Genomic DNA, 26,916 nt, shown 5'->3' with positions numbered 1-26,916 from the left:
CGCTGTACGCCCAACTTGTATCGGTACGCACTTCGCTAACCACGCTCATGGGGGGGGTGGGTGGGGGGGGTGCACCGAGGCCGGCGCCTAGGCCTCGGCAAGGCAAGGTAAAAGGTAAAAACAACGAGCCTACCTTTACCCTTACCCCATACAAATGACCTGATTACAGGGTAATTACTGGGGTACTACTACACATGAACAAGGTGTATAACAGGTGAATGCGAGGTAGAGCGCTTTACTCATATTGAATACTCTCGATGATTCCAATTTTAAATGGAGGCCACGGACTGCGCCACGGAGCTTTTAGCGAGCGGTAAACAAGGTAGTAGGTAAACAAGGTAGTAGGTAAACAAGGCAGTAGGTAAACAAGGCAGTAGGTAAACAAGGTAGTAGGTAACAAGGCAGTAGGTAAACAAGGTAGTAGGTAAACAAGGTAGTAGGTAAACAAGGTAGTAGGTAAACAAGGTAGTAGGTAAACAAGGTAGTAGGTAACAAGGCAGTAGGTAAACAAGGCAGTAGGTAAACAAGGCAGTAGGTAAACAAGGTAGTAGGTAAACAAGGTAGTAGGTAAACAAGGTAGTAGGTAAACAAGGCAGTAGGTAAACAAGGCAGTAGGTAAACAAGGTAGTAGGTAACAAGGCAGTAGGTAAACAAGGTAGTAGGTAAACAAGGTAGTAGGTAAACAAGGCAGTAGGTAAACAAGGTAGTAGGTAAACAAGGTAGTAGGTAAACAAGGTAGTAGGTAAACAAGGCAGTAGGTAAACAAGGCAGTAGGTAAACAAGGTAGTAGGTAAACAAGGCAGTAGGTAAACAAGGCAGTAGGTAAACAAGGTAGTAGGTAAACAAGGTAGTAGGTAAACAAGGCAGTAGGTAAACAAGGTAGTAGGTAAACAAGGTAGTAGGTAAACAAGGCAGTAGGTAAACAAGGCAGTAGGTAAACAAGGCAGTAGGTAAACAAGGCAGTAGGTAAACAAGGTAGTAGGTAAACAAGGCAAAGTAAACAAGGCAGTAGGTAAACAAGGTAGTAGGTAAACAAGGCAGTAGGTAAACAAGGCAGTAGGTAAACAAGGCAGTAGGTAAACAAGGCAGTAGGTAAACAAGGTAGTAGGTAAACAAGGCAGTAGGTAAACAAGGCAGTAGGTAAACAAGGCAGTAGGTAAACAAGGCAGTAGGTAAACAAGGCAGTAGGTAAACAAGGCAGTAGGTAAACAAGGTAGTAGGTAAACAAGGTAGTAGGTAAACAAGGCAGTAGGTAAACAAGGCAGTAGGTAAACAAGGTAGTAGGTAAACAGGGCAGTAGGTAAACAAGGTAGTAGGTAAACAAGGTAGTAGGTAAACAAGGCAGTAGGTAAACAAGGTAGTAGGTAAACAAGGCAGTAGGTAAACAAGGCAGTAGGTAAACAAGGTAGTAGGTAAACAAGGTAGTAGGTAAACAAGGTAGTAGGTAAACAAGGCAGTAGGTAAACAAGGTAGTAGGTAAACAAGGCAGTAGGTAAACAAGGTAGTAGGTAAACAAGGCAGTAGGTAAACAAGGTAGTAGGTAAACAAGGTAGTAGGTAAACAAGGCAGTAGGTAAACAAGGCAGTAGGTAAACAAGGCAGTAGGTAAACAAGGCAGTAGGTAAACAAGGTAGTAGGTAAACAAGGCAGTAGGTAAACAAGGTAGTAGGTAAACAAGGTAGTAGGTAAACAAGGTAGTAGGTAAACAAGGCAGTAGGTAAACAAGGTAGTAGGTAAACAAGGTAGTAGGTAAACAAGGTAGTAGGTAAACAAGGTAGTAGGTAAACAAGGTAGTAGGTAAACAAGGCAGTAGGTAAACAAGGTAGTAGGTAAACAAGGTAGTAGGTAAACAAGGTAGTAGGTAAACAAGGCAGTAGGTAAACAAGGCAGTAGGTAAACAAGGTAGTAGGTAAACAAGGTAGTAGGTAAACAAGGTAGTAGGTAAACAAGGCAGTAGGTAAACAAGGTAGTAGGTAAACAAGGTAGTAGGTAAACAAGGTAGTAGGTAAACAAGGTAGTAGGTAAACAAGGCAGTAGGTAAACAAGGCAGTAGGTAAACAAGGCAGTAGGTAAACAAGGCAGTAGGTAAACAAGGCAGTAGGTAAACAAGGCAGTAGGTAAACAAGGCAGTAGGTAAACAAGGCAGTAGGTAAACAAGGTAGTAGGTAAACAAGGTAGTAGGTAAACAAGGTAGTAGGTAAACAAGGTAGTAGGTAAACAAGGCAGTAGGTAAACAAGGTAGTAGGTAAACAAGGCAGTAGGTAAACAAGGTAGTAGGTAAACAAGGTAGTAGGTAAACAAGGTAGTAGGTAAACAAGGTAGTAGGTAAACAAGGTAGTAGGTAAACAAGGTAGTAGGTAAACAAGGTAGTAGGTAAACAAGGTAGTAGGTAAACAAGGTAGTAGGTAACAAGGCAGTAGGTAAACAAGGTAGTAGGTAAACAAGGTAGTAGGTAAACAAGGTAGTAGGTAAACAAGGCAATAGGTAAACAAGGCAGTAGGTAAACAAGGTAGTAGGTAAACAAGGCAGTAGGTAAACAAGGTAGTAGGTAAACAAGGTAGTAGGTAAACAAGGTAGTAGGTAAACAAGGCAGTAGGTAAACAAGGCAGTAGGTAACAAGGTAGTAGGTAAACAAGGTAGTAGGTAAACAAGGCAGTAGGTAAACAAGGTAGTAGGTAAACAAGGCAGTAGGTAAACAAGGTAGTAGGTAAACAAGGCAGTAGGTAAACAAGGCAGTAGGTAACAAGGTAGTAGGTAAACAAGGCAGTAGGTAAACAAGGTAGTAGGTAAACAAGGTAGTAGGTAAACAAGGCAGTAGGTAAACAAGGTAGTAGGTAAACAAGGCAGTAGGTAACAAGGCAGTAGGTAAACAAGGTAGTAGGTAAACAAGGTAGTAGGTAAACAAGGCAGTAGGTAAACAAGGTAGTAGGTAAACAAGGTAGTAGGTAAACAAGGCAGTAGGTAAACAAGGCAGTAGGTAAACAAGGTAGTAGGTAAACAAGGTAGTAGGTAAACAAGGCAGTAGGTAAACAAGGTAGTAGGTAAACAAGGTAGTAGGTAAACAAGGCAGTAGGTAAACAAGGTAGTAGGTAAACAAGGTAGTAGGTAACAAGGCAGTAGGTAAACAAGGTAGTAGGTAAACAAGGCAGTAGGTAAACAAGGTAGTAGGTAAACAAGGCAGTAGGTAAACAAGGTAGTAGGTAAACAAGGCAGTAGGTAAACAAGGCAGTAGGTAAACAAGGCAGTAGGTAAACAAGGCAGTAGGTAAACAAGGCAGTAGGTGAACAAGGTAGTAGGTAAACAAGGCAGTAGGTAAACAAGGCAGTAGGTAAACAAGGTAGTAGGTAAACAAGGTAGTAGGTAAACAAGGCAGTAGGTAAACAAGGCAGTAGGTAAACAAGGTAGTAGGTAAACAAGGCAGTAGGTAAACAAGGCAGTAGGTAAACAAGGCAGTAGGTAAACAAGGCAGTAGGTAAACAAGGCAGTAGGTGAACAAGGTAGTAGGTAAACAAGGCAGTAGGTAAACAAGGCAGTAGGTAAACAAGGTAGTAGGTAAACAAGGCAGTAGGTAAACAAGGTAGTAGGTAAACAAGGCAGTAGGTAAACAAGGTAGTAGGTAAACAAGGTAGTAGGTAAACAAGGCAGTAGGTAAACAAGGCAGTAGGTAAACAAGGTAGTAGGTAAACAAGGCAGTAGGTAAACAAGGCAGTAGGTAAACAAGGTAGTAGGTAAACAAGGCAGTAGGTAAACAAGGCAGTAGGTAAACAAGGTAGTAGGTAAACAAGGCAGTAGGTAAACAAGGCAGTAGGTAAACAAGGCAGTAGGTAAACAAGGTAGTAGGTAAACAAGGCAGTAGGTAAACAAGGCAGTAGGTAAACAAGGTAGTAGGTAAACAAGGTAGTAGGTAAACAAGGTATTCACCGGGTAATACTTCGCGCTACCTTTACCCTACCCTTTACCTTACCCCTTGGCATGTCGACACCCTAACCCTTTGCCTTTACCCGGTAAAAAGGGTAAATTACCTTGCCTTGCCGAGACCTACCGGCGCCCTGCGTTGAGGTGCGTGTAACTCACCCTGCCGCATGGCGCGCCGCTCCACGTCGGTGAGCTCCCGACGGAAGGCTCCGAGGTACTCGGCGAGGGAGAAGGCGAACGCCTGCAGCGTGCGGCACGGCGGAGCCTGCGAGCCGTGACCACGTGACAGGGCATAACGGAGCGTGACGGAGAGCGCGACCGAGGGTGACGGGGCGTGACGAAGCGTTAGGGAGAGCGCGACCGACGGTGACGGGGCGTGACGAAGCGTTAGGGAGAGCGCGACCGAGGGTGACGGGGCGTGACGAAGCGTTAGGGAGAGCGCGACCGACGGTGACGGGGCGTGACGAAGCGTTAGGGAGAGCGCGACCGACGGTGACGGGGCGTGACGAAGCGTTAGGGAGAGCGCGACCGAGGGTGACGGGGCGTGACGAAGCGTTAGGGAGAGCGCGACCGACGGTGACGGGGCGTGACGAAGCGTTAGGGAGAGCGCGACCGACGGTGACGGGGCGTGACGAAGCGTTAGGGAGAGCGCGACCGAGGGTGACGAGGCGTGACGGACTGTAGCGGAGAGCGCCACCGACGGTGACGGAGCTTGACGGAGATTCATACAGTGCGGTCATTCGCCAACGCCTCCCACGTACGATGTCATTTCAGGCGTTTTACAAATCGCCTCGCGTTCCCCCTGGGACATTGCCACGTACCCACAGCAGCCCGCGTATCCCCAGCCCGGGGAATACCAAGGCGAGCCGTGCGTGTGCACGCAGCTACGCCGGGGCTAGGCGGAGAGCGCCACCTCTCACAGCGCCACCGACGCACGCCAGACGCTCGCCCCCTACGGGGGTCACCGCGTGTCCCCCGTCGTCCTCACCTCGTCGCTGGCCGGCCGCGTCGTGTCTTCGACGAAGGCCTGGAGCCTTAGAGTCACCTCGCCGAACGCGCACACGTCGCCCAGCAGCGCTCGCAGACTCGCCTGGCACGCACAAAGACAAAGATCCCCCCCCCCACCGCGTAGCCTTAACAGACTTGTTAGGGCAAGTGCTGTGGGCGAGTAGCACCTGATAATTGTTTTTTTACCCTTCTATCTGGCAACAAAACTGACACCTTTTTTACAAGGAGTCATGTTTGCATAGGCCACAATACCTGCAGTCGGAATGCAAACAAAAAACATAACTCTGATGATGTATGCACCATGCGGCTTGGTGGGAGCCTTCGACAGTTCACGAGGTGCACCCAGCCTGGCGCAAGCGCCGTGGCGAAGCCACCGCGAATTGGCGTCCGTCGCTGCGCGGCTACTCAGCCGCCGTCGTCGGAGTCAGCTGAGACGCCGGTGGTTCGATCGCTGGATCTCTGACTCCGGAAGCCACGCACGCGGCCACGCGATTCGTTCGTTTAATAATCTCACAAAATGTAGGGTCCCGGCCACAGCCGAGCTGCGGGGCTGCGTTACCGGAGTAAGGTGGGTGACGCCGATGCCTTCGCGGACCGTCACCTTCCCGTGATGCACCTCAAACGCAAAGAGGTTCGTGGTGCCCATCAGTAGCCTGGTGGAAACACGGGACACGCCAATGTCACTCAACATCACCGGGTGATACAACGAACTCACAGCCTCAACGGGAAGCTACAACAACCTACAACACAAATTCACAGGCTCAACACTAACTCACAACACCAACCCACAGCCTCAACACCAACCTACAACAAAAACTCACAGGCTAAACACTAACTCACAACACCAACCCACAGCCTCAACACAAACCTACAACACAAACTCATAGGCTCAAGACTAACTCACAACACCAACCCACAGCCTCAACAGTAACCTACAACAACCCACAACACCAACCCACATCCTTCAACAGTAACCTACAACACCAACTCACAGCCTCAACACCAACCCACATCTTTCAACAGTAAACTACAACAACCCGCATGTACGTGTGTGTGTAGCGATGGGGGAGCGGTGGCACAACGGTTAGTGTGCTGCGCCACGAACCCGGCGATCCGAGTTCGACTCCCGCTCACAGCCAACAGCGGTGGCGAATATCTAAACAGGTCCTGGGCCTCGTCTAGGTCGACTCAGCCTCAAATAAGTAGCCGGTACCGTGTGCAACGTCGCCACTGGGGAGACAAATCTGTCCAGGCTTAGTTCTGGCCACCCACCCCCTCGAGTGCTGTGCCGGCCTTCACAGGTGCTGCTCGCTAAAAGCACTTGCCCCAACACTCCGTTAAGGCTACACGGGGGATCTTTGTCTTTGGAGCGAGGCAGAGTATGGTGTCGACTCACCACAGGGTCTCCCTCACCAGCTGTGCCTCAGTGAGCACAGCACCTGCCCGGGGCACGGACAGGGCGTCCGTCTCGCAGAGGAACCCCTCCCTGTCGCCACACACACAGCAGAGACATCGCGCGTGGACACAGGGCGGCGGCGCCGGAGGAGGCGGTACGTGGGCGTGCGTACATATCCACGTGTGTGCGGGCAGATGTGTCCGTGTGAGTGTGTGAGTGGGGAGCGGTGGTGTAGCGGTTAGCGCGCTGCGCTATGAACCTAGCGACCCGGGTTCGATTCCCGCTCATGGCCAACACCAGTGACGATTATCTGAACCGGTCCTGGGCCTCTCCTAGGTCGACTCAGCCTGAAATGAGTACCTGGTGCGGTGCGTCAACATCGCCACTGGGGAAACAAAGGCGGCCGGGCGTGGTGCTGGCCACCCACCCCCCTCGTGTGCCGTGCCGGCCTTCACAGGTGCTCGCTAACAGCACTTGCCCCTGCAGCCTGTAAAGACTATGTGGGGCATCTTTTTCTTGTGTGTGTTCTTATTGTTGTTGGTGTGTGTGTGCACATGAGTATGTATGTACGTTTGTCTGTCTGTATGTGGTTGTATGTTACGTGGGTATGCTGTAATGCATTTGTAATAATGTGTATGTGTACGTGCGTAATGTGTGTGTGTGTCTAATCTGTACTCGTATATATGTACTAGTACAGATGTAACGAAATGCACACAAGGGGGTAAGTTTTTCCCACCAGTTATGAACACCGTGTCTTTACATAATACAACAGGGTGCTGTGTTCATGGCCTTACCAGGCCTTGGCCAAGTTGGAGTGGAGGTGAGTGCTACACGGGCAGTGGGGAGACGGGACAGCCCAGTATCGACGCACGAGGTGCTCACGGAGCCAGCGATAGTCACAGCTCTCCTTCTCTAAACACAACAACACACGCCACGTGCATCACCGACGTCATCACCAATGTCACCACCAACATCACCACCACCGTCACCACCACCGTCACCACCGACGTCACCACCGACGTCACCACCGACGTCACCACCGACGTCACCACCGACGTCACCACCGACGTCACCACCAACCACCCCAATCACCGCTGCCGGCTTCCACCGGACGGAGCTCTACGGGAGCCACCTCTCTGGAGGGAGGAAATTTGGCCTACTCTTCCACGCCGATGCACGTACAGTCCCGTTCTCCGATGAGCGCGGATACAACAACGCGATGAAAGTTGTTAGTAGCAGCGGGTGAATGCTAAATTATTTTTTTTTGTAACGCGGTTGCAGCTCGATCGGGCGAGCGGAACAAGCGGCCGTGCGGCAGCCTCGGCGAGGCGCTGGGATGCTGCGAGATGCTTCCAGATGCTGCCCCACGCGCCTCGGTCGTTGTTCAGCCCCGCGTAACGCATCTCACGCGCTGACGCTTTACCCCTACATTGCATATTTATTCGTTATTTCACGCGGTTTTTGTCAGGAACGCGGCGTTCTTCAGGAACGCAACTACTACGATGATGATGATGCCGATGATGATGATGGTGCCGACGATGCTGACGATGATGATGATGATGACGATGATGACGATGATGACGATGATGACGATGCTGACGATGACGATGATATTGACGATGAGGACGATGATGATGCCGATGATGATGATGGTGCCGACGATGATGATGATGCTGATGATGATAATGATGCTGATAATGATGCCGATGATGATGATGACGATGATACTGACGATGATGACGATGATAACAAAGATGACGATGCTGACGATGATGATTATGCCGATGATGCCGATGATGCTGATGATGCCGACGACGATGATGATGGTGCCGACGACGACGATGATGAGGAAGAACCTGCTGGCTTTGAGACGTCCGTGCCCTTGGGAGGACCGGGGTGCAGCACGGGACTCCGATCGGCCTGAATCCCCGAGTCCACACGACGGAATCCTTTCTTTTCCTCATCCTCCTCCTCCTCATCCTCCTCCGACCACTCCTGCACAGACAGCAAGCGTGGCCCCGCACGTCGTTAACCGAGCCGAATCTCCGGGAGGGTGCGAGCGTGCGTGTGTGCCACCGTGGGTTGCCACGCGTGTGCCGCGGGATGGGAGGTGGTGGGGGGCAGGGCTTGGTGACGTCACCTGCAGCACCGGGCCGCGCCGTGACACTGCCTCGTGGTAGGCAGCAGACTCTGTTGGTCTCGCTACTTCACGGGGCGCCATCTCGGCGTGATCCGCCAACCCTGGTCACACGGGCATGAGCCGCAGCCACGCTCAAGATAAATCCGCCACGCTGGCTGGGAGATGTTGACTACCTCGCCTGATGTGCAGGAGGTCGTGGGTTCGATCCCGACCCTGACGATGCCTGCTGCTGTATATTTGGAGTTTGCGTGTCTCTCTCTCTCCATGGTGAGATGTCAACAACCTCGCCTGGTCTACAAGAGGTCGTGGGTTCGATCCCGACCCTGACGATGCCTGCTGCTGTATATTTGGAGTCTGCGTGTCTCTCTCTCCATGGTGAGATGTTAACAACCTCGCCTGGTCTACAAGAGGTCGTGGGTTCGATCCCGACCCTGACGATGCCTGCTGTATATTTGGTCGCGAAAGGCTACGTGTTAAACTGTATATTTGGAGTTTGCTGTGTCCTGCTCAATCCCCATGGCCGCGTGGATCTTTCTCCGTATTTAGAATCGGCGTTTTAATATTTGGCTGCCATAAATGTCCACGTGATAAGCCACTTCGTTGAGCTATCATTTGTGATAGCCAGGTGACTTCTGAAAAAAATCTGCGTAGCTCAGTGGGGGCCTTACCTGGTAAAACAATAATCCTAGTAAATAAATAAAAAAGTTGTGTGTGCGCGTGTGTGCGTGTGCGCGCGTGTGTGCGTGCGTGTGTGCGTGTGTGCGTGTGTGCGCGTGTGCGCGTGTGCGTGAATACGTACGGGCGTGTCCGGGTAGGGCCCCGCGAAGACGTCTTCCCGCAGGTAGCTCGCCCAGTCAAACGCCTCCTCCGCCGCTGGCGAAACGATCAAGGTCGAGAGGTCATCAGCCTTCTGTCCTTCCTTGCTTCCTTCCGCCTAACTTCGTAACGTCGAATGTTGCAGTACCCACGTCGTGACGGGTACCACAAGATCCGAGCGTGTCCGTCCAGTGCTCGGATAGGCTTCCGGTTGCCGATCAAACTCGTTACAAATGTCGTGCTCGTTACACGCTAAACGCTTGACACAAATGAGCCACAATACCTCGCTGGTCTAGTCAAGGCGACGCATAAACCACCCAGCAAACTCCGGTCATTCCTCACAGCGGCTTAGGCTAACCCCTCGCACAAAGACGGTGGTCGCCGCATCATCGCGCGTTTTCAGATGCCCTTCTGCGGCCGTCTGGAACGCTCTTTCCTTCCGATGTTAGCAAGCCACTGGAGCTATGCGCTTTTAAATCAACATCATCATCTACATTGAAAACGACTTTCTTTCGAACTGCATTTTGTGTTAAGTTTGTTGTCATTCCCCCGCACCTCCGATTAGCACGGTTGGCTACGTACGGTGCGAAAGAAGTTCAACATTTGTACGTAAGTAGCATGCAATCGACGCCGCCAATGTCCGGCGACCGCTATAATCGCTTCGACATCGGCACCGCCACCTGGATTTAGCACTTCCCACTCTTACAGTCAGTCGGTGGCGTTCACTCGGAAACTTTCTGCGGTCAGCAATGCGAGCAATCAGAATATTTATTTAGACTGCAGGAGTAATCCGATGAGCTAATGAAGCAATTCTTTGCGCAGATATCAAGTAGGGGCACGGGGTAAGAACGTCACAACAACAGTTACAACCGTAGTGCAACTCCCATAGCAATGAAACTAAACCATCCCCATCCTAGCAGGCAAAGCCCACTGAGGCAGTCACTTAATATTTAGCATCGCCGCTGCACCGCCCCCCCACCAACCCCATGCCCCCCACCCCCCCCCCCCCCGGCGTTGATCACTGGATGCGAACTGCAACGGCAACCTCCGCTACAATCACCGCCGCCGCTGTCGCAAGCTGCCGCAAGCTATCGCAAGCTGCACCGCGCTCGCGCGAGATCAGGATCGCAACATTTGTTCATCCCGGAGGAATCCGATGAGTTGTGAAGCTCTATTTGTTTCACAGGTGGGGGCGGCCGCGGTTACCTGGAGGCTGGGCGACGGGGCGCTCCGTGTACTCGGAGTTCGACGGAGAGGCGGACAAGGCGAGCAGCAGGAAGAGCACGGCATAGTGAGCCTCCGTCTGGCACGGAGCGCACGCGATCGACGTCATCATCGTCGTCGTCGTCACCGTCGTCGTCGTCATCGTCGTCGTCATCATCGTCGTCATCGTCGCCATCAACATCTGTGTGCGTGTGCGCCTCGAACTTCTTTCACAACGCACGTAGCCGACCGTGCTCATCGGAGGTCCCTACAGGAGATCGCAACTACAAATTCGGAATCAACGGGAATCTCTCTCCCATAGACTGACACTGCCCATAGACTCACAACCACCCATAGACTCAACAATACCCATTGACTCAACACTGTCCATAGACTCAACACTGCCCATAGACTCAGCACTGCCCATAGACTGACACTACCCATTGACTCAACACTGCCCATAGACTCAACACTACACATAGACTCAACACTTCACATAGACTCAACACTACCCATAGACTCAACACTTCACATAGACTCAACACTACCCATAGACTCAACACTGCCCATAGACTCAACACTGCCCATAGACTCAACACTACCCATAGACTCAACACTGCCCATAGACTCAACACTGCCCATAGACTCAACACTGCCCATATACTGACACTGCCCATAGACTGACACTGCCCATAAACTAACACTGCCCATAGACTCAACACTGCTCATAGACTGACACTACCCATAGACTCAACACTGCCCATAGACTAACACTGCCCAAAGACTCAACACTACCTATTGACTCAACACCACCCATAGCCTCAACACCACCCATAGACTCAACACTGCCCATACACTCAACACTGCACCTCCGATTAGCAAGGCTGGCTACGTACGTATACAGGATGTCATGGGTGCGATCGCGACCCTGACGCCTGCTGTATATTTGTATTTTGCATGCTCTCCCCGTGGTCGCGTGGATTTTTCTCCGGTTTTTTCCTCCACGTTTAGAAACGACGTGACGTGCGTTTTTAGAGTATTTGGCTGCCGTAGATTTCGCCGCGACTTCGTACAGCTGTCATTTGTGGTGGCCAGGGTCGCTTCTGAGCAAAGAGCTGCAGAGTAGCTCAGTGGGGCCTTAGCTGTTAAAACAAAAATTGCTCAAATTTCGATTTAAAGCTTTGGTGACTGCAGGGATTCATCTTCTTGGTTATTTCGGTAAAGTCACGTAGAAGGAAAATAATAAAATAATAAAAATAAAACATAATAAAATAATTCTCACGACGTTTCGGCCACAACGCAAGCAGCCGTCCTCAGCGTCTTTCCGACAGCCCTGTTCTTCACCTGAGGACGGCTGCTTGCGTTGTGGCCGAAACGTCGTGAGAATTTTATTACGTTTTATTTTTATTATTTTATTATTTCCCTTCTACGTGACTTTACCGAAAGAACCAAGAAAAAATTGCTCAGTTTACTTCTAATTTAGTTTACTCGACTCCGGCTCCGGCGAGCCGATGGGCTCACATTGTGCTCGGTGGTGAGGAGGAGGGGTGAGTGTAGGAAGCCGTGGGTGAGGCTCCGCCAGCTGCCTGCCTTCAGCGCGTCCGAATGCACCAGCAGCTTCTCATGAATCCTGCGTGCGCACACGCGGGGGGGGGGGGGGGGGTGGCAGCTCGCTCGTGAAGGAGGCCTCTCCTGCGCCAGAGGTCGCAAACGGGTTTTGATTCCTTACCCGTACCCGGCCGCACCAGGGTCGCAAACGGGTACCCGTACCCGGCCGTACCCGTACCCTACCAGTACCCAGCAGGGTACGGGTAGGGTACGGGTATCGGGTACCTGATTGCAACCTCTGGGATGAAGCCATTTTGCAGGCGCGGGTGGGTTGATTCTAGGAACTTGAATTGTGAGAAGAGACAAGACGTTGGGAAATGAGTGACAAACAGTTACTCACCAGTGACTCACGGCCTACCCGTACCCGTACCCGGCCGCACCAGGGTCACAAACGGGTAGCCGTACCCGGCCGGGTACGGGTAGCCGGATATCGGGTATGGTACAGGTATTGGGTACCCGATTGCGACCTCTGCCCGCAGCGCACACGGTGGCAAGATGTTAACTACCTCGCCTGGTGCACAGGAGGTCGTGGGTCCGAACCCGACCCTGACACCGGTTGTATATTTGTAATTTCCATGCGTGTCTCTCCCCGTGGTCGCATGGGTTTTCTCTGTTTTTATCCCTCCGCATTTAAAATCAACGTCACGCGTTTAGAGTATTCGCCTGCTAAAATGTCCACGTGATAAGCCACTTCGTTGGGCTATCGTTTGTGGCCGGCTCGCTTCTGTAAAAAATAACTGCATAGCTCAGTGGGCCTTACCTGGTAAAATAATAAAAATAGTGTTTAAGTTTAGTTTAGAAGTGAGTTGTGAGATCTCAGCTTGGAAACCAATGACTGCACAAACAAAATCAAGACAAAGCCACTCACATTAATTTAGCCCTGCACTTAATTTTGCTAAATGCCACGCGTCACTCACCCATCTATTGCACGGATCACCTTGTGTCGGTCCACGTCCAGATATCGGTGAAACCTGTATAACAATAACAACAACAGTTACCACCATCGGCTTACACGCGCCAATTAGGTCGAGTAATCGAAGGCTTCTGAGATGATGAGACGACGCAGCCGCACTCGCCTCAAGGTGGACGCCACGAAGCTGGTGGCCAGGGAGAAGTTGGCGGTGCCGGGCGCCAGTTCCGTCACGGCCCGAACCAGCTCGCGAGCCTGCCGCTCGGCCTCACGCCCCGCCATGCGGACTCGTGCCTCGCCTCCCGGAGATGGGCAGGACGTCACCTGCAACAGCAGCAGCAGGAGCAGCAGCAGGAGCAGCAGCAGCAGGAGCAGCAGCAGCAGGAGCAGCAGCAGGAGCAGCAGCAGCAGCAGCAGGAGCAGCAGCAGCAGGAGCAGCAGCAGGAGCAGCAGCAGCAGGAGCAGCAGCAGCAGCAGGGGCAGCAGCAGCAGCAGCAGGAGCAGCAGCGGCAGGAGCAGCAGCAGCAGGAGCAGCAGCAGCAGGAGCAGCAGGAGCAGCAGCAGCAGCAGGAGCAGCAGCAGCAGCAGGAGCAGCAGCAGGTGCAGCAGCAGCAGGAGCAGCAGCAGGAGCAGGAGCAGCAGGAGCAGCAGGAGCAGCAGCAGCAGCAGGTGCAGCAGCAGCAGGAGCAGCAGCAGCAGCAGCAGCAGGAGCAGCAGCAGCAGGAGCAGCAGCAGGTGCAGCAGCAGCAGGAGCAGCAGCAGGAGCAGCAGCAGCAGCAGGTGCAGCAGCAGCAGGAGCAGCAGCAGCAGCAGGAGCAGCAGCAGGTGCAGCAGCAGCAGGAGCAGCAGCAGCAGGAGCAGCAGCAGCAGCAGGAGCAGCAGGAGCAGCAGCAGCAGCAGGAGCAGCAGCAGCAGCAGGAGCAGCAGCAGCAGCAGGTGCAGCAGCAGCAGGAGCAGCAGCAGCAGCAGCAGCAGGTGCAGCAGCAGCAGCAGCGGCAGCAGCAGCATGAGCAGGAGCAGCAGCAGCAGCAGCAGGTGCAGCAGCAGCAGGAGCAGCAGCAGTAGGTGCAGCAGCATCAGCAGCAGGAGCAGCAGCAGCAGCAGGAGCAGAAGCAATAGGAACACAGTCAGCAACCAGTAGCAGTAGTAGGAATACAATCAGTAACCAGCAGCAGTAGCAGCAACACAAGCAACAGTAACGCGTGTTGCCTCCGAAACGTCGTGATTTCATTTAGTTGTTTTTTTTCATTTACATTTTTAACCTACGTGAGAGACACACACAGACAGACACAGACAGAGACACACACAAAGAAAGACACACACAGACACACACACAGACAGACACACAGATAGACACACACACAGACACACACACAGACAGACACACACACAGACACACACAGACAGGCACACACAGACAGACACACACAGACAGGCACACACAGACAGAAAACACAAGAGACACACAGATAGAGACCCAAACACAGACAGACACACAACTACACAGCCACACACAGACAGAGACACACAGACACACACAGACAGAGACACACACATACAGACACACACACAGACACACACAGACACACACACAGACACACACAGACACAGACAGACACACACACAGACAGACACACACACAGACAGAAACACACAAGAGACACACACACACAGACACACACACAGACACACACAGACACACACACAGACACACACAGACACAGACAGACACACACACAGACAGACACACACACAGACAGAAACACACAAGAGACACACACACACAGACACACACACAGACAGACACACACAGACACACACACAGACAGACACACACAGACACAAACACACAGACACACACACAGGCAGACACACACACAGACACATACAGAGACACACAGACACACACAGACACACACAGACAGAGACACACACATACAGACACACACACAGAGACACACAGACACACACAGACACACACACAGACACACACAGACACAGACAGACACACACACAGACAGACACACACACACAGACAGAAACACACAAGAGACACACACACACAGACACACAGACAGACAGACACACACAGACACACACACACAGACAGACACACACACACACAGACAGACACACACAGACACAAACACACAGACACACACACAGACAGACACACACACACACAGACAGAGAGAGGCACGTCCCGGACTTCAACAATAAAGTTTCAGCCTCGCGAAGTATAAAAAAGAACCTCGCAACTTACAAACCACGCGGCTGGACGCTCTGGCCTGCAGCGCCCGTTCACTCCGATTCCTTCCTTCTGTTGGAAGCTTTTAAACACGAACACGCAACTTTCACACGCAACTTTCACACGCAACTTTCACACGCAACTTTCACACGCAACTTTCACACGCAACTTTCACACGCTCCACGTCTCGTTCGCCTGCACACTGTACATCCACTGTGCTTGGTGTCGCCGTGACGTCACGGACACGGTTGTTCATAGCGACGTCACCACGTCTCGCGGCGGTGACGTCATCCCGCGCGTGAAACCTTCGGCCGTGACGTCATCTCGCCAGCAGAACCGTTCGGCCTCGACGTCATCCCGCGCGTGAAACCGTTGATCGTGACGTCATCCCGCCAGCAGAACCGTCGGCCTTGACGTCATCCCGCGCGTGAAACCGTTGATCGTGACGTCATCCCGCCAGCAGAACCGTTCGGCCTCGACGTCATCCCCCGCGTGGAACCGTCGGCGTGACGTCATCCTGCCAGCAGAACCGTCGGCCTTGACGTCATCCTGCGCGTGAAACCATCGACCGTGACGTCATCCCGCGTGTGATCTTCCGGCCGTGCCGCGCAATGACAACCCTTGCTTTGTGTAAAAGCCGGGGATGGCCAGCGCGTGACGTAATGCCGTGACGTCACAAAAGCGTTGTACTCCATGGCTACGATTAGAAAACTACAGAATTCTGTCTCTAAAGTGGCCTCTGTGGGTGGGTGGGTGAATGGGTGAGTGGTTGGGTGAGTGGGTAGGTGGGTTGGTGGCTGGGTAGGTGAGTGGGTGGGTAGGTGAGTGGGTGAGTGGATGAATGGGTGTGTGGGTGAATGGGTGAGTGGTTGGGTGAGTGGGTAGGTGGGTGAGTGGGTGGGTGAGTGGATGAATGGGTGTGTGGGTGAATGGGTGAGTGGTTGGGTGAGTGGGTAGGTGGGTTGGTGGCTGGGTAGGTGAGTCGGTGGGTCGGTGGGTAGGTGAGTGGGTGAGTGGATGAATGGGAGTGGGTGAATGGGTGAGTGGTTGGGTGAGTGGGTAGGTGAGTGGGTAGGTGGGTGAGTGGGTGGGTGAGTGGATGAATGGGTGTGTGGGTGAATGGGTGGGTGAGTGGGTAGGTGGGTTGGTGGCTGGGTAGGTGAGTGGGTGGGTAGGTGAGTGGATGAATGGGTGTGGGTGAATGGGTGAGTGTGTGGGTGGCTGGGTAGGTGAGTGGGTGAGTGGATGAATGGGTGTGTGGGCGGGTGAGTGGGTAGGTGGGTTGGTGGCTGGGTAGGTGAGTGGGTGGGTAGGTGAATGCGTGAGTGGGTGAATGGGTGTGGATGAATGGGTGAGAGGCAGATCTGTAAAGTACTTGAGTAATTTTACTTGATTACTTTATTTAAGTATTATTTTTGGGGAGTTTTACTTTACTTGAGTACGAATAAAAATCAATACTTTTACTTAATTACATTTTTTTAGAAAAAACAGTACTTTTTACTCCTTACAATTTTATTTACAGTCAAAAAGTACTTATTTTTTGGAGATCACTTCATTCTATTTTCCCTTGCTATTACCAAACCAATTGAATTGCGCTGATGCACAGTTTAATTTAAATGTTATTTATTCTGCCTATGAAAATCGTTTTCACATTACATGCAATTGGTCAGACATCATGGGAACCTCATTTGCCAGTAAAAAGTATAATTGTTTTTTTACCCTTTTATCTGGCAACAAAACTGATACCTTTTTACAAGGATTCATTTTTGCATAGACCACAATACCTGCAGTCACAATGCAAACAAAACACCTAACTCTGATAATGTGCACTGTCATTGAGTATTATTTTTGGGTCCAACCCATGTGAGACTAGGCTCTAAGGAAAGCTGTCTCGGGTGTGGACCAATCAACTTCAAGGACAGGGGGGGGGGGCGAGAGCCCCCACACAGTACATACATCGGTTGTGTGTTGTACATGTTGCGCTTGGCTCTCAACACACCGGTGGTGCTGTACTCGTAACGAATTGGCACGTTCTGTTCACGTGCCGAACCTTACTAATTGGCCGTGTTGGGCGCTGGCGGGTTTAATGACACATTCATATCTTCACGCGATCGAACCCAAAAACAAGTAAACCCGTAAAAACAAAGTTTTTCACTATAAATCCTTTATATGCGTGGCGGCTAGAGTCCTCTCGTCATCTGGCTTGAGATGGCTGCCACCTATGGGTCAGATGATTGCATTGCACCATTAAGCAATTGGTAATTAAATATAATATTTTTGTCCTAAAAAGTGTAAAATTTTTAAAAATTTTTTCACGAACATTAATTGTCACGAACGAGTCTGTGTGGAAAATGTAAACTCGATTGGATCACGGGAAGTGGGTTAAAAACGACCTAAAGATTTGCACGGTCGTAAGCAAGCAAGCAAGCAAGCGAACTTAATATTAAGTATTTTAAAAAGTCCGGCACTCTGGCACCGTGGTAGGAGTTCGGGTATCCATATATTTTTTTTAATAAACAGAGATTTATGTCAATGCACAGACGTGTGGGTGGGTATGTGTGTACGTGCGTGGGATACGTGTGTGGGTACGTGCATGGGTACGTGCGTGGGTACGTGCGTGGGTACGTGTAAATATTAAGAGGCTACGGAGTAGGTCCGCGCGGTTGTCACAGATCCACGGTGCTGGGGATATTCTTCGGGAAAGCGAACGAACGAGTCTTTCGGCAGCTGAATCGCTCCTGAGAGCGGCTCTCGACCACGTCGACCGAAACGTCAGACAACTTTGCCGAGCACGCGCGCACAACACCGCAAAAGCACCGGAGTATCGCGCGGCATGGTTTTCCGTCAGTCACGTGACCCCGACGTCAAAAGCGATGACGCGATCGAATAAAACAAGTGGCTCGTGCCTTTCATTCAAAAATAAATAAAAACTCGCTGCAAGCCGCTTCGACTAGGCCTCGGCAAGGTAAGGTAAATACAACGAGCCTACCTTTACCCTACCTTTTACCTTACCACAAAACAATCACTCTACCCTTACCTTTTGCCATTAGCAAGGTAAGGTAACAGGTCAAAAAGCAACGAGCCTACCTTTACCCTTACCCCATAAAAATGACCTGATTACAGGGTAATAACTGGGGTACTACTACACATGAAAAAGGTGTATAACAGGTAAATGCGAGGTAGAGCGCTTTATTCATATTTAATATTCTCGATGATTCCAATTTTAAATGGAGGCCACGGACTGCGCCACGGAGCTTTTAGCGAGCGGTAAACAAGGTGTTCACCGGGTAATACTTCGCGCTACCTTTACCCTACCGGGTAATTCTTCCGTGCTACATTTACCCTACCCATTACCTTACCCCTTGGCATGTCGACACCTTTACCCTTCCCCTTTACCCCGGTAAAAAGGGTAAATTACCCTACCTTGCCGAGGCCTAGCTCCGACACATGGGTCTCACCGTACCGTAACCAAATCGAGATGAACGTCTGCTCGGGGCTCGCAGACCGAAAGACTGCACAAAATGTCATGCGGCGAGATATTTAGCGGAACACCATTTTAATAATCAATCGGGCGATCAAAATCGGGCTCCAGCATGCGGCAGCCGACGTTTCAGCACAGGGCCTTCGCCCGCCGGCAGTGGACGGACCGCGTGGTCGACAATGGCCGTCTCCACGGCGGCACGCCGCAGGGTTTTCGGTACGACGTCGCTCTCCGCGCCGAAACGAGGGGAGCCCGCAAACCGCGAAGATGGCAGCGCCCTTTGCCGGCGGTTACGCAAGTTCACCCGCGGCCTCGATTCGTGGGCCCAGTCTCTGGATGCCGGGACTCTGCCAAAGCCGTAAGGGGCGTGGGGGGGGAGGGGACCGTTGCGATTGTTTGACCGGACTTCACCGAGCTGCTCAGTGCGGTGAAGGTGGTGGGGGGGGATGAGAGCGAAGGCGTGAGAATGATTGTACATGACGACAACCGCCTCGGCCGCACTCTCCTCTGCTTATATAATCCCAGTGGTCTTGTCAGCTGATGGGGAGCATAGTATACAGTACAACGATGGATTCTGGCGCATTGGAACGAGCGCGGTGTAGATGTGCACGGGCGAGCGAGTGAATCTGTACCAGTGTCGTGTGAGCGTGCGAGTACGTGTATCGGGCGCCTTTGACACTGCACTTGGCCTCAAAGTGCACCTAGCCTGACACAACTGCTGCACTGGTGATGTCACCCCCACTTAGTGAGACATGACGGCTGTGTGCGTGTGTGCGCGCGTGTCTACGTGCATACGTGCGTGCGCTGCATGCGTACGATCGCTAGCATGCAGCGCCTGTGCGTGCGTGCCGTCACAACAACGGCCTGTGCGTGTGTACGTGTGGCTGTGCGTGCATCCACGTGCTTGTCCCATGTGCGTGCTGTGACTTGAGTGTGCACACGCACGCACACACATGCGCACGGAGCCTCGGATCCTCTTCACTCGCCCATGCCCAGCCGCCCCTTGCTGTTCTGCTCCAGACGGTTGAGCACGAATTTGCTCGTGTCGATGAATCTTCCCACGCAGTTCACGAGGCACACCTCTGTGCGGCTGTCCAGCTTGGGTCCGGGCTTGTCCATGCATTTCTCCTGCACACGCACGCACACACGCGCACACGCACACACACACGCGCACACACACGCACACAGGCACACACACACGCACAGACAAAAAGGTTCCCGCCGCCGTATACTATTTAATTCACCGAGGAACTTAGCTCAGAAGCGACCTGGCAATGACAAGTGATAGCTCAACGAAGTGTGGGTGTTTATCGCAGCAGCCAAATGCTCTAAACGCGTGACGTTGATCCTAAATGTGGAGGGAAAAACCGGAGGACCCGGAGAAAAATCACAGCGAGAGACACACGCAAACTCCAACACTGCCCATAGACTCAACACTGCCCATAGACTCAACACTGCCCACAGACTAACACTGCCCACAGACTCAACACTGCCCATAGCCTCAACACTGCCCATAGACTCAACACTGCCCATAGACTAACACTGCCCACAGACTCAACACTGCCCATAGACTCAACACTGCCCATAGACTCAACACTGCCCACAGACTCAACACTACCCATAGACTCAACACTGCCCACAGACTCAACACTGCCCACAGACTCAACACTGCCCACAGACTCAACACTGCCCACAGACTCAACACTACCCACAGACTCAACACTGCCCACAGACTCAACACTGCCCACAGACTCAACACTGCCCAGACTCAACACTACCCATAGACTCAACACTGCCCATAGACTCAACATTGACTAACACTGCCCATAGACTCAACACTACCCATAGACGCAACACTGCCCATAGACTCAACACTGACCATAGACTCAACACTGCCCATAGACTCAACACTACCCAGACTCAATACTGCCCATAGACTCAACATTGACTAACACGGCCCACAGACTCAACACTGCCCATAGACTCAACACTGCCCACAGACTCAACACTGACCGTAGACTCAACACTGCCCACAGACTCAACACTGCCCACAGACTCAACACTGCCCACAGACTCAACACTGCCCACAGACTCAACACTGCCCACAGACTCAACACTGCCCACAGACTCAACACTGCCCACAGACGCAACACTGCCCACAGACTCAACACTGCCCACAGACTCAACACTGCCCACAGACTCAACACTGCCCACAGACTCAACACTGCCCACAGACTCAACACTGCCCACAGACTCAACACTGCCCACAGACTCAACACTGCCCACAGACTCAACACTACCCACAGACGCAACACTGCCCACAGACTCAACACTGCCCACAGACTCAACACTGCCCACAGACTCAACACTGCCCACAGACTCAACACTGCCCACAGACTCAACACTGCCCACAGACTCAACACTGCCCGTAGACTCAAAACTGCCCGTAGACTCAAAACTGCCCGTAGACTCAACACTGCACCATAGACTCAACACTACCCATAGACTCAACACTACCCATAGACTCAACACTGCCCACAGACTCAACACTGCACCATAGACTCAACACTGCCCATAGACTCAACACTGCCCACAGACTCAACACTGCACCATAGACTCAACACTACCCATAGACTCAACACTACCCATAGACTCAACACTGCCCATAGACTCACACTGCACCATAGACTCAACACTGCCCATAGACTCAACACTGCCCACAGACTCAACACTGCACCATAGACTCAACACTGCACCATAGACTCAACGCAGCACGGCTGGCTACATACGGTGTGAGAGAAGTTCAACATACATTCGGAAAGGTTCTTCATTCATCAGTGACCACACGTGGATGTTTACGACGGTCTCATTCGACGAATGAACGAGCAGTGCAGTTGCTCAGCCGACGGCCCCTTCACGATGTAACAAGACAGACATGTTGGGGGCTTCTTTGCGCGCACGTGCCCTGGCACCGTGACCTTGTGACCTTGCGGCCTTGCACGCCCCACTTGCTGGCAACGACGGCTCTGCGTCCAGCCGCGAACGAGTGAATGGGTGAACGAATAGGGCGAGCGAATGAATAGGGCGAGTGAATGAGTGAATGTGGGAGGCTCACGCAGCGCACGTGTCCGTCACGTTGTGCACCACTTGCTGGAATGACTAAGTGACTGACTGGGTGAATGACCGAGTGAATGACTAAGTGAATGACCGAGTGAATGACCGAGTGAATGGCCAAGTGAATGACTAAGTGAATGACTAAGTGAATGACTAAGTGAATGACTAAGCGAATGACCGAGTGAATGACCGAGTTAATAACCGAGTGAATGACCGAGTTAATGAGTAAGTGAATGACTAAGTGAATGACTGAATGAATGACTGAATGACTAAGTGAATGAATGACCGAATGAAGGACCGAATAAACGACCGAGTGAACGACTGAATGAACGACCGAGTGAACTAGTCTCACCCAGCACATGTCCGTCACGCTGTGCACCACTTGCTGGAAGCGCTGCCGCTGCGTCTCGCTCTCGATGAACCGCTGCAGCTCGGGGTCGGCCTGTGGCGCTCCCTCCACCATCATGTCGCTCCTGTCCACACAACGGACAGGGGGGTGAACGAGACGATTCGTTCGCGAACGATGAAAAGGAACGAAACGCAACGAACTCCGCAGGCCCCGCGCGTGTCACCTTGTGGCTCGTGAGCGGCACTGTGGAAGGGGGAAGTGACGTCACGCGAAACGCGACGGAGTAACCAGGCGGCCATCTTACGTAGGGTAATGACACAGACAAAGACCTCCCCCCCGTGTAGCCTTAACAGGCTGGAGGGGCAAGTGCTGTTAGCGAGTAGCACCTATGAAGGCCAGAACGGTACACGAGGGGGTGGGTGGCCAGCACCACGCCCGACCGCCTTTGTCTCCCTAGTGGCGATGTTTTTACACACCGCACCAGGTACTCCTTTGAGGCTGAGTCGACCTAGGGGAGACCCAGGAGCGGTTCAGATAATCGTCACTCGGTGTTGGCCGTGAGGGGTAATCGAACTCGGTTCACCAGGTTCAGTAGAGCAGCGCGCTAACCGCTGCACCACCGCTCCCCCACCCGCACCCCCCACGACGCACGTGGCTCAAGATTCAATGGAGTCGTCCCTTACAAAGATGGCCGCCAACCACGCGCGTTTCCGTCTCGGCCCTGGCGCTGACTGAGGACGGTCCTCGACTTACGAACGGTGACGTCACCCTCGCCCCCTCCCCCAACGGGGACCGTTCGTAAGTCGAATTGTTCGTATCTCGGAACTCAAAATGTCATTAGAAATGCGCTCAGCGTTGTAACATTTTGTCATGGTTTAATAAGTATAACCGGTAAAAACAAAGTTTTTCACTATAAATCCTTTATATGCGTGGCGGCTAGAGTCCCCTCGTCCTCTGGCTTGAGATGGCTGCCACCTATGGGTCAGATGATTGTCTGCCACCATTAAGCAATTGGTAATTAAATATTTAATTTGTTTTCCCTAAACAGTGTAAAATTTTGGAAAAAAATTTTCACGAACAATAATTGTCTGGCACAACGAGTCTGTGTGGAAAATGTCAGCTCGATTGGATCACGGGAAGTGGGTTAAAAAACGACCGAAAGATTTGCACGGTCGTAAGCAAGCAAGCAAACTTAATATAAAGGATTTAAAAAAGGGGGGGGGGACTATTGTTGAACTCATGAATAAGAATAAATATTGTACATTTGCATGTACTACTGTAATAAATACTGTAAATAAAACTTAAAATAAAATAACATGAAAATAAATAGTTTTTCACTTGCCTTGAGTCGTGATGCCGGCTTGCTTGTCGGAAGGGGGGTGGGGGGGGGGGGGCAACAGGTGAGATGCTGGGACTCATCACGACTCCCTCGCAGAAGATCGCTCCGCCGAACAAAATAGTTCGCGAGTCAGATGGTTACAAAAAAGATAACACCTTCTTGGTTCTCTCGGTAAAGTCACGTAGAAGGGAAGTAATAAAATAATAAAAATAAAGCATAATAAAATAATTCTCACGACGTTTCGGCCACAACGCAAGCAGCGTCCTCAGGTGAAGAACAGGTCTGTCGGAAAGACGCTGAGGACGGCTGCTTGCGTTGTGGCCGAAACATCGTGAGAATTACTTTATTATGTTTTATTTTTATTATTTTATTACTTCCCTTCTACGTGACTTTACCGAAAGAACCAAGAAGATGAATCCCTGCAGTCACGAAAGCTTTAAATCGAAAAAGAAAACACCTTATGGCGGTACGTTCGTAAGAACGGGCGTTCGTAAGTCAAACGTTCGTATCTCGTGGACTGCTCGTATACAGAATCAACATCTGGCTGTCGCCTGATGATGCTACTTGTAATTACTGGCGAAACGTCGTACTCGGATTGTGAATGTTGTAGTGGGTTGACTCTCCAACTCACAACCGGTTAGCGCTGTACTAGTGACGAATTGGCCACGTTCTGTTTACGTGACAACCCTTATTAGTTGGCTGTGTCGGGTGGTGGCGGCGGGTTTAACGACACAACATTCATATATTTACGCGATCTAACCCAAAACACCTCTATTAAGGATGATATTGGTCACGATAGCCTCCTGCTGCGTGTTACACTGACTAACATCTCTGTCACCATGCGGCACTGCACTGCTTGAGGGTATAGACAGAACACCCAGCCACTCACCCAGCCAGCCACTCACTCACCCAGCCACTCACTCACCCAGCCACTCACTCACCCAGCCACTCACTCACTCAGCCACTCACCCAGCCAGCCACCCACTCACCCAGCCACCCACTCACCCAGCCACTCACTCACCCTGCCACTCACTCACTCAGCCACCCACTCTCCCAGCCACTCACTCACTCAGCGACTCACTCACCCAGCCACCCACTCACACAGCCACTCACTCTCCCAGCCACTCACTCACTCAGCGACTCACTCTCCCAGCCACTCACTCACTCAGCGACTCACTCACCCAGCCACTCACTCACCCAGCCACTCACTCACCCAGCTACCCACTCACCCAGCCACTCACTCACCCAGCCACTCACTCACTCAGCGACTCACTCACTCAGCCACCCACTCACACAGCCACCCACTCACCCAGCTACCCACTCACCCAGCCACTCACTCTCCCAGCCACTCACTCACTCAGCCACCCACTCACACAGCCACTCACTCACCCTGCCACTCACTCACTCAGCCACCCACTCTCCCAGCCACTCACTCACTCAGCGACTCACTCACCCAGCCACTCACTCACCCAGCCACTCACTCACCCAGCTACCCACTCACCCAGCCACTCACTCACCCAGCCACTCACTCACTCAGCGACTCACTCACTCAGCCACCCACTCACACAGCCACCCACTCACCCAGCTACCCACTCACCCAGCCACTCACTCTCCCAGCCACTCACTCACTCAGCGACTCACTCACCCAGCCACCCACTCACACAGCCACTCACTCTCCCAGCCACTCACTCAGCGACTCACTCACTCAGCCACCCACTCACACAGCCACCCACTCACCCAGCTACCCACTCACCCAGCCACTCACTCACCCAGCCAGCCACTCACTCACCCAGCCACTCACTCTCCCTGCCACTCACTCACCCAGCCACTCACTCACCCAGCCACTCACTCACCCTGCCACTCACTCATTCAGTCACTCACTCACCCAGCCACCCACTCACCCAGCCACTCACTCACTCAGGGGCTGGGTGGGGAGGGGAGGGTGGGGAGGGGCTGGGTGGAGAGGGTGGGGAGGGGCTGGGTGGGGAGGGGTGGTGCTGGGTGAGGATGGGCTGGTCACCCCGTGGTGCCCTTATAAAACTCAACGTTTAACCTACTCACGCTGGCTTGTGCCCGCCCTCACAGTCGGGCATATTTGCGGAATACACCACGCCGCCGTTGACCCTGCAGGCCATTGACCGAGCAACCCAACGTTCCTACCAGCTCCCTCCGCAGCAGGAATGTGTTTACACCAGGAGCCACCACCTCTCCCGAGTCGCCTCCAGGACCGCTCCTACAACCATGGGGGGGGGGGGGGGGTTTAGTTTATTTCATTTTATTCCAACGCCCCCTGGCAGCGCGGTTACGCATCTGTCTTCTGAAAAGAAAAAAAGCCTTTCCAATTTTTTAGTTTTTTTCTGAGTTCTGTGGAGTCGTTTCGGGTCACGTGTCCGAGGGGGTCACGTGTCCAGTGGACCGGAGCAGCCACCGCGGCGTGGGTCGATGTGCTCCCCCCGTTCACGGCCAACAACGCCGACTATCCAAACCGGTGCTGGGCGTCCCCCCCCCTAGGTCGACTCGGCCTCAAATGAGTACCTGGTGTGGTGTGGTAACAACATCGGCCACCCGCCTTACCTCGTGGCAGGCATCACACTGTTGGTGGGTGCCTCGCTCCTTCACGGGGCTCCATCTCGGCGTGATCTGCCAACCCTGGATTACACGGGCATGAGCCGCCGCCGTGCTAGGAATAAATCCACGACGGTGGCTGGGAGATGTTAACTACCTCGCCTGGTATGCAGGAGGTCGTGGGTTCGATACCGATGCTGACGTCTGTTGTATATTTGGAGTTTGCGTGTCTCTCTCCCCTGGGTCGCGTGGATCTCTCAGATTTTCCCCTCCACATTTAGAATCGACATCATGCGATTAAGAGAATTTGGACGTGATGCATTTCCACGTGATCAGCCACTTTCGTCGAGGTATCATCATCCGTGGCCAGGAGGCTTCTGAAAGAGCTGCGTAGCTCAGTGGGGCCTTATCTGCTAAAATAAAAACGTAGTTTAGTTAATGAGAATAGGTTTTCCCATTTTTTTCTGCCAACAAAACAACTGTTAAGATACATATTCTTGGTTCTTTCGGTAAAGTCACGTAGAAGGGAAATAATAAAATAATACAAATATCAAACAATAAAATTCTCACGTTTTGACTGCAACTCAAGCAATCATCATCAGGTGTGAAATCCACACATTTCTTGCTGTGGATTTCACACCTGATGATTGCTTGTGTTGCAGTCGAAACGTCGTGATAATTTTTATTGTTTTATATTTTTATTATTGTATTATTTCCCTTCTACGTGACTTTACCGAAAGAACCAAGAATATGAACCCCTGCAATCACGAAAGATTTAAATCAAAATTTAAAGGTGTTAAGATGTTAAAACACCAAACCGAAACC

The 26,916-nt window shown here is 52.0% G+C and overlaps 2 protein-coding genes across 2 annotated transcripts in view; both read right to left on the bottom strand.

The window, feature by feature from the left end:
* TUBGCP5 (tubulin gamma complex component 5) overlaps positions 1 to 15,470 on the bottom strand; it is a 30,158-nt gene extending 14,688 nt beyond the window's left edge. Inside the window, exons 1-12 of the mRNA XM_061575802.1 lie at positions 15,259 to 15,470; positions 13,162 to 13,319; positions 13,003 to 13,056; positions 11,999 to 12,107; positions 10,481 to 10,577; positions 9,258 to 9,331; positions 8,175 to 8,313; positions 7,113 to 7,230; positions 6,319 to 6,408; positions 5,482 to 5,575; positions 4,903 to 5,004; positions 4,074 to 4,179 (exon numbers count right to left, since the gene is read on the bottom strand). Coding sequence (XP_061431786.1) covers positions 4,074 to 4,179; positions 4,903 to 5,004; positions 5,482 to 5,575; positions 6,319 to 6,408; positions 7,113 to 7,230; positions 8,175 to 8,313; positions 9,258 to 9,331; positions 10,481 to 10,577; positions 11,999 to 12,107; positions 13,003 to 13,056; positions 13,162 to 13,277 — 1,099 coding nt within the window. The 5' untranslated portion in view covers positions 13,278 to 13,319; positions 15,259 to 15,470. The remainder of the gene's footprint in view (positions 1 to 4,073; positions 4,180 to 4,902; positions 5,005 to 5,481; positions 5,576 to 6,318; positions 6,409 to 7,112; positions 7,231 to 8,174; positions 8,314 to 9,257; positions 9,332 to 10,480; positions 10,578 to 11,998; positions 12,108 to 13,002; positions 13,057 to 13,161; positions 13,320 to 15,258) is intronic.
* Positions 15,471 to 17,724: 2,254 nt separating this feature from the next.
* LOC133357780 (mitochondrial import inner membrane translocase subunit Tim8 A-like) lies at positions 17,725 to 22,486 on the bottom strand. The gene is given in 4 exon segments (XM_061575900.1): positions 17,725 to 19,852; positions 22,191 to 22,311; positions 22,411 to 22,438; positions 22,441 to 22,486. Coding segments are annotated over 4 exon segments (345 nt in total). The 3' UTR covers positions 17,725 to 19,702.
* Between the last annotated feature and the right edge of the window lie 4,430 nt (positions 22,487 to 26,916).

Source organism: Lethenteron reissneri, chromosome 59 (genome assembly GCF_015708825.2).
Source record: "Lethenteron reissneri isolate LAM-NWPU_2019-01 chromosome 59, ASM1570882v1, whole genome shotgun sequence".
Classification (NCBI taxonomy): domain Eukaryota; kingdom Metazoa; phylum Chordata; class Hyperoartia; order Petromyzontiformes; family Petromyzontidae; genus Lethenteron; species Lethenteron reissneri.
The sequence above is the reverse complement of the archived record's forward strand: the minus strand, read 5'-3'. Positions and strand labels throughout refer to the sequence as shown.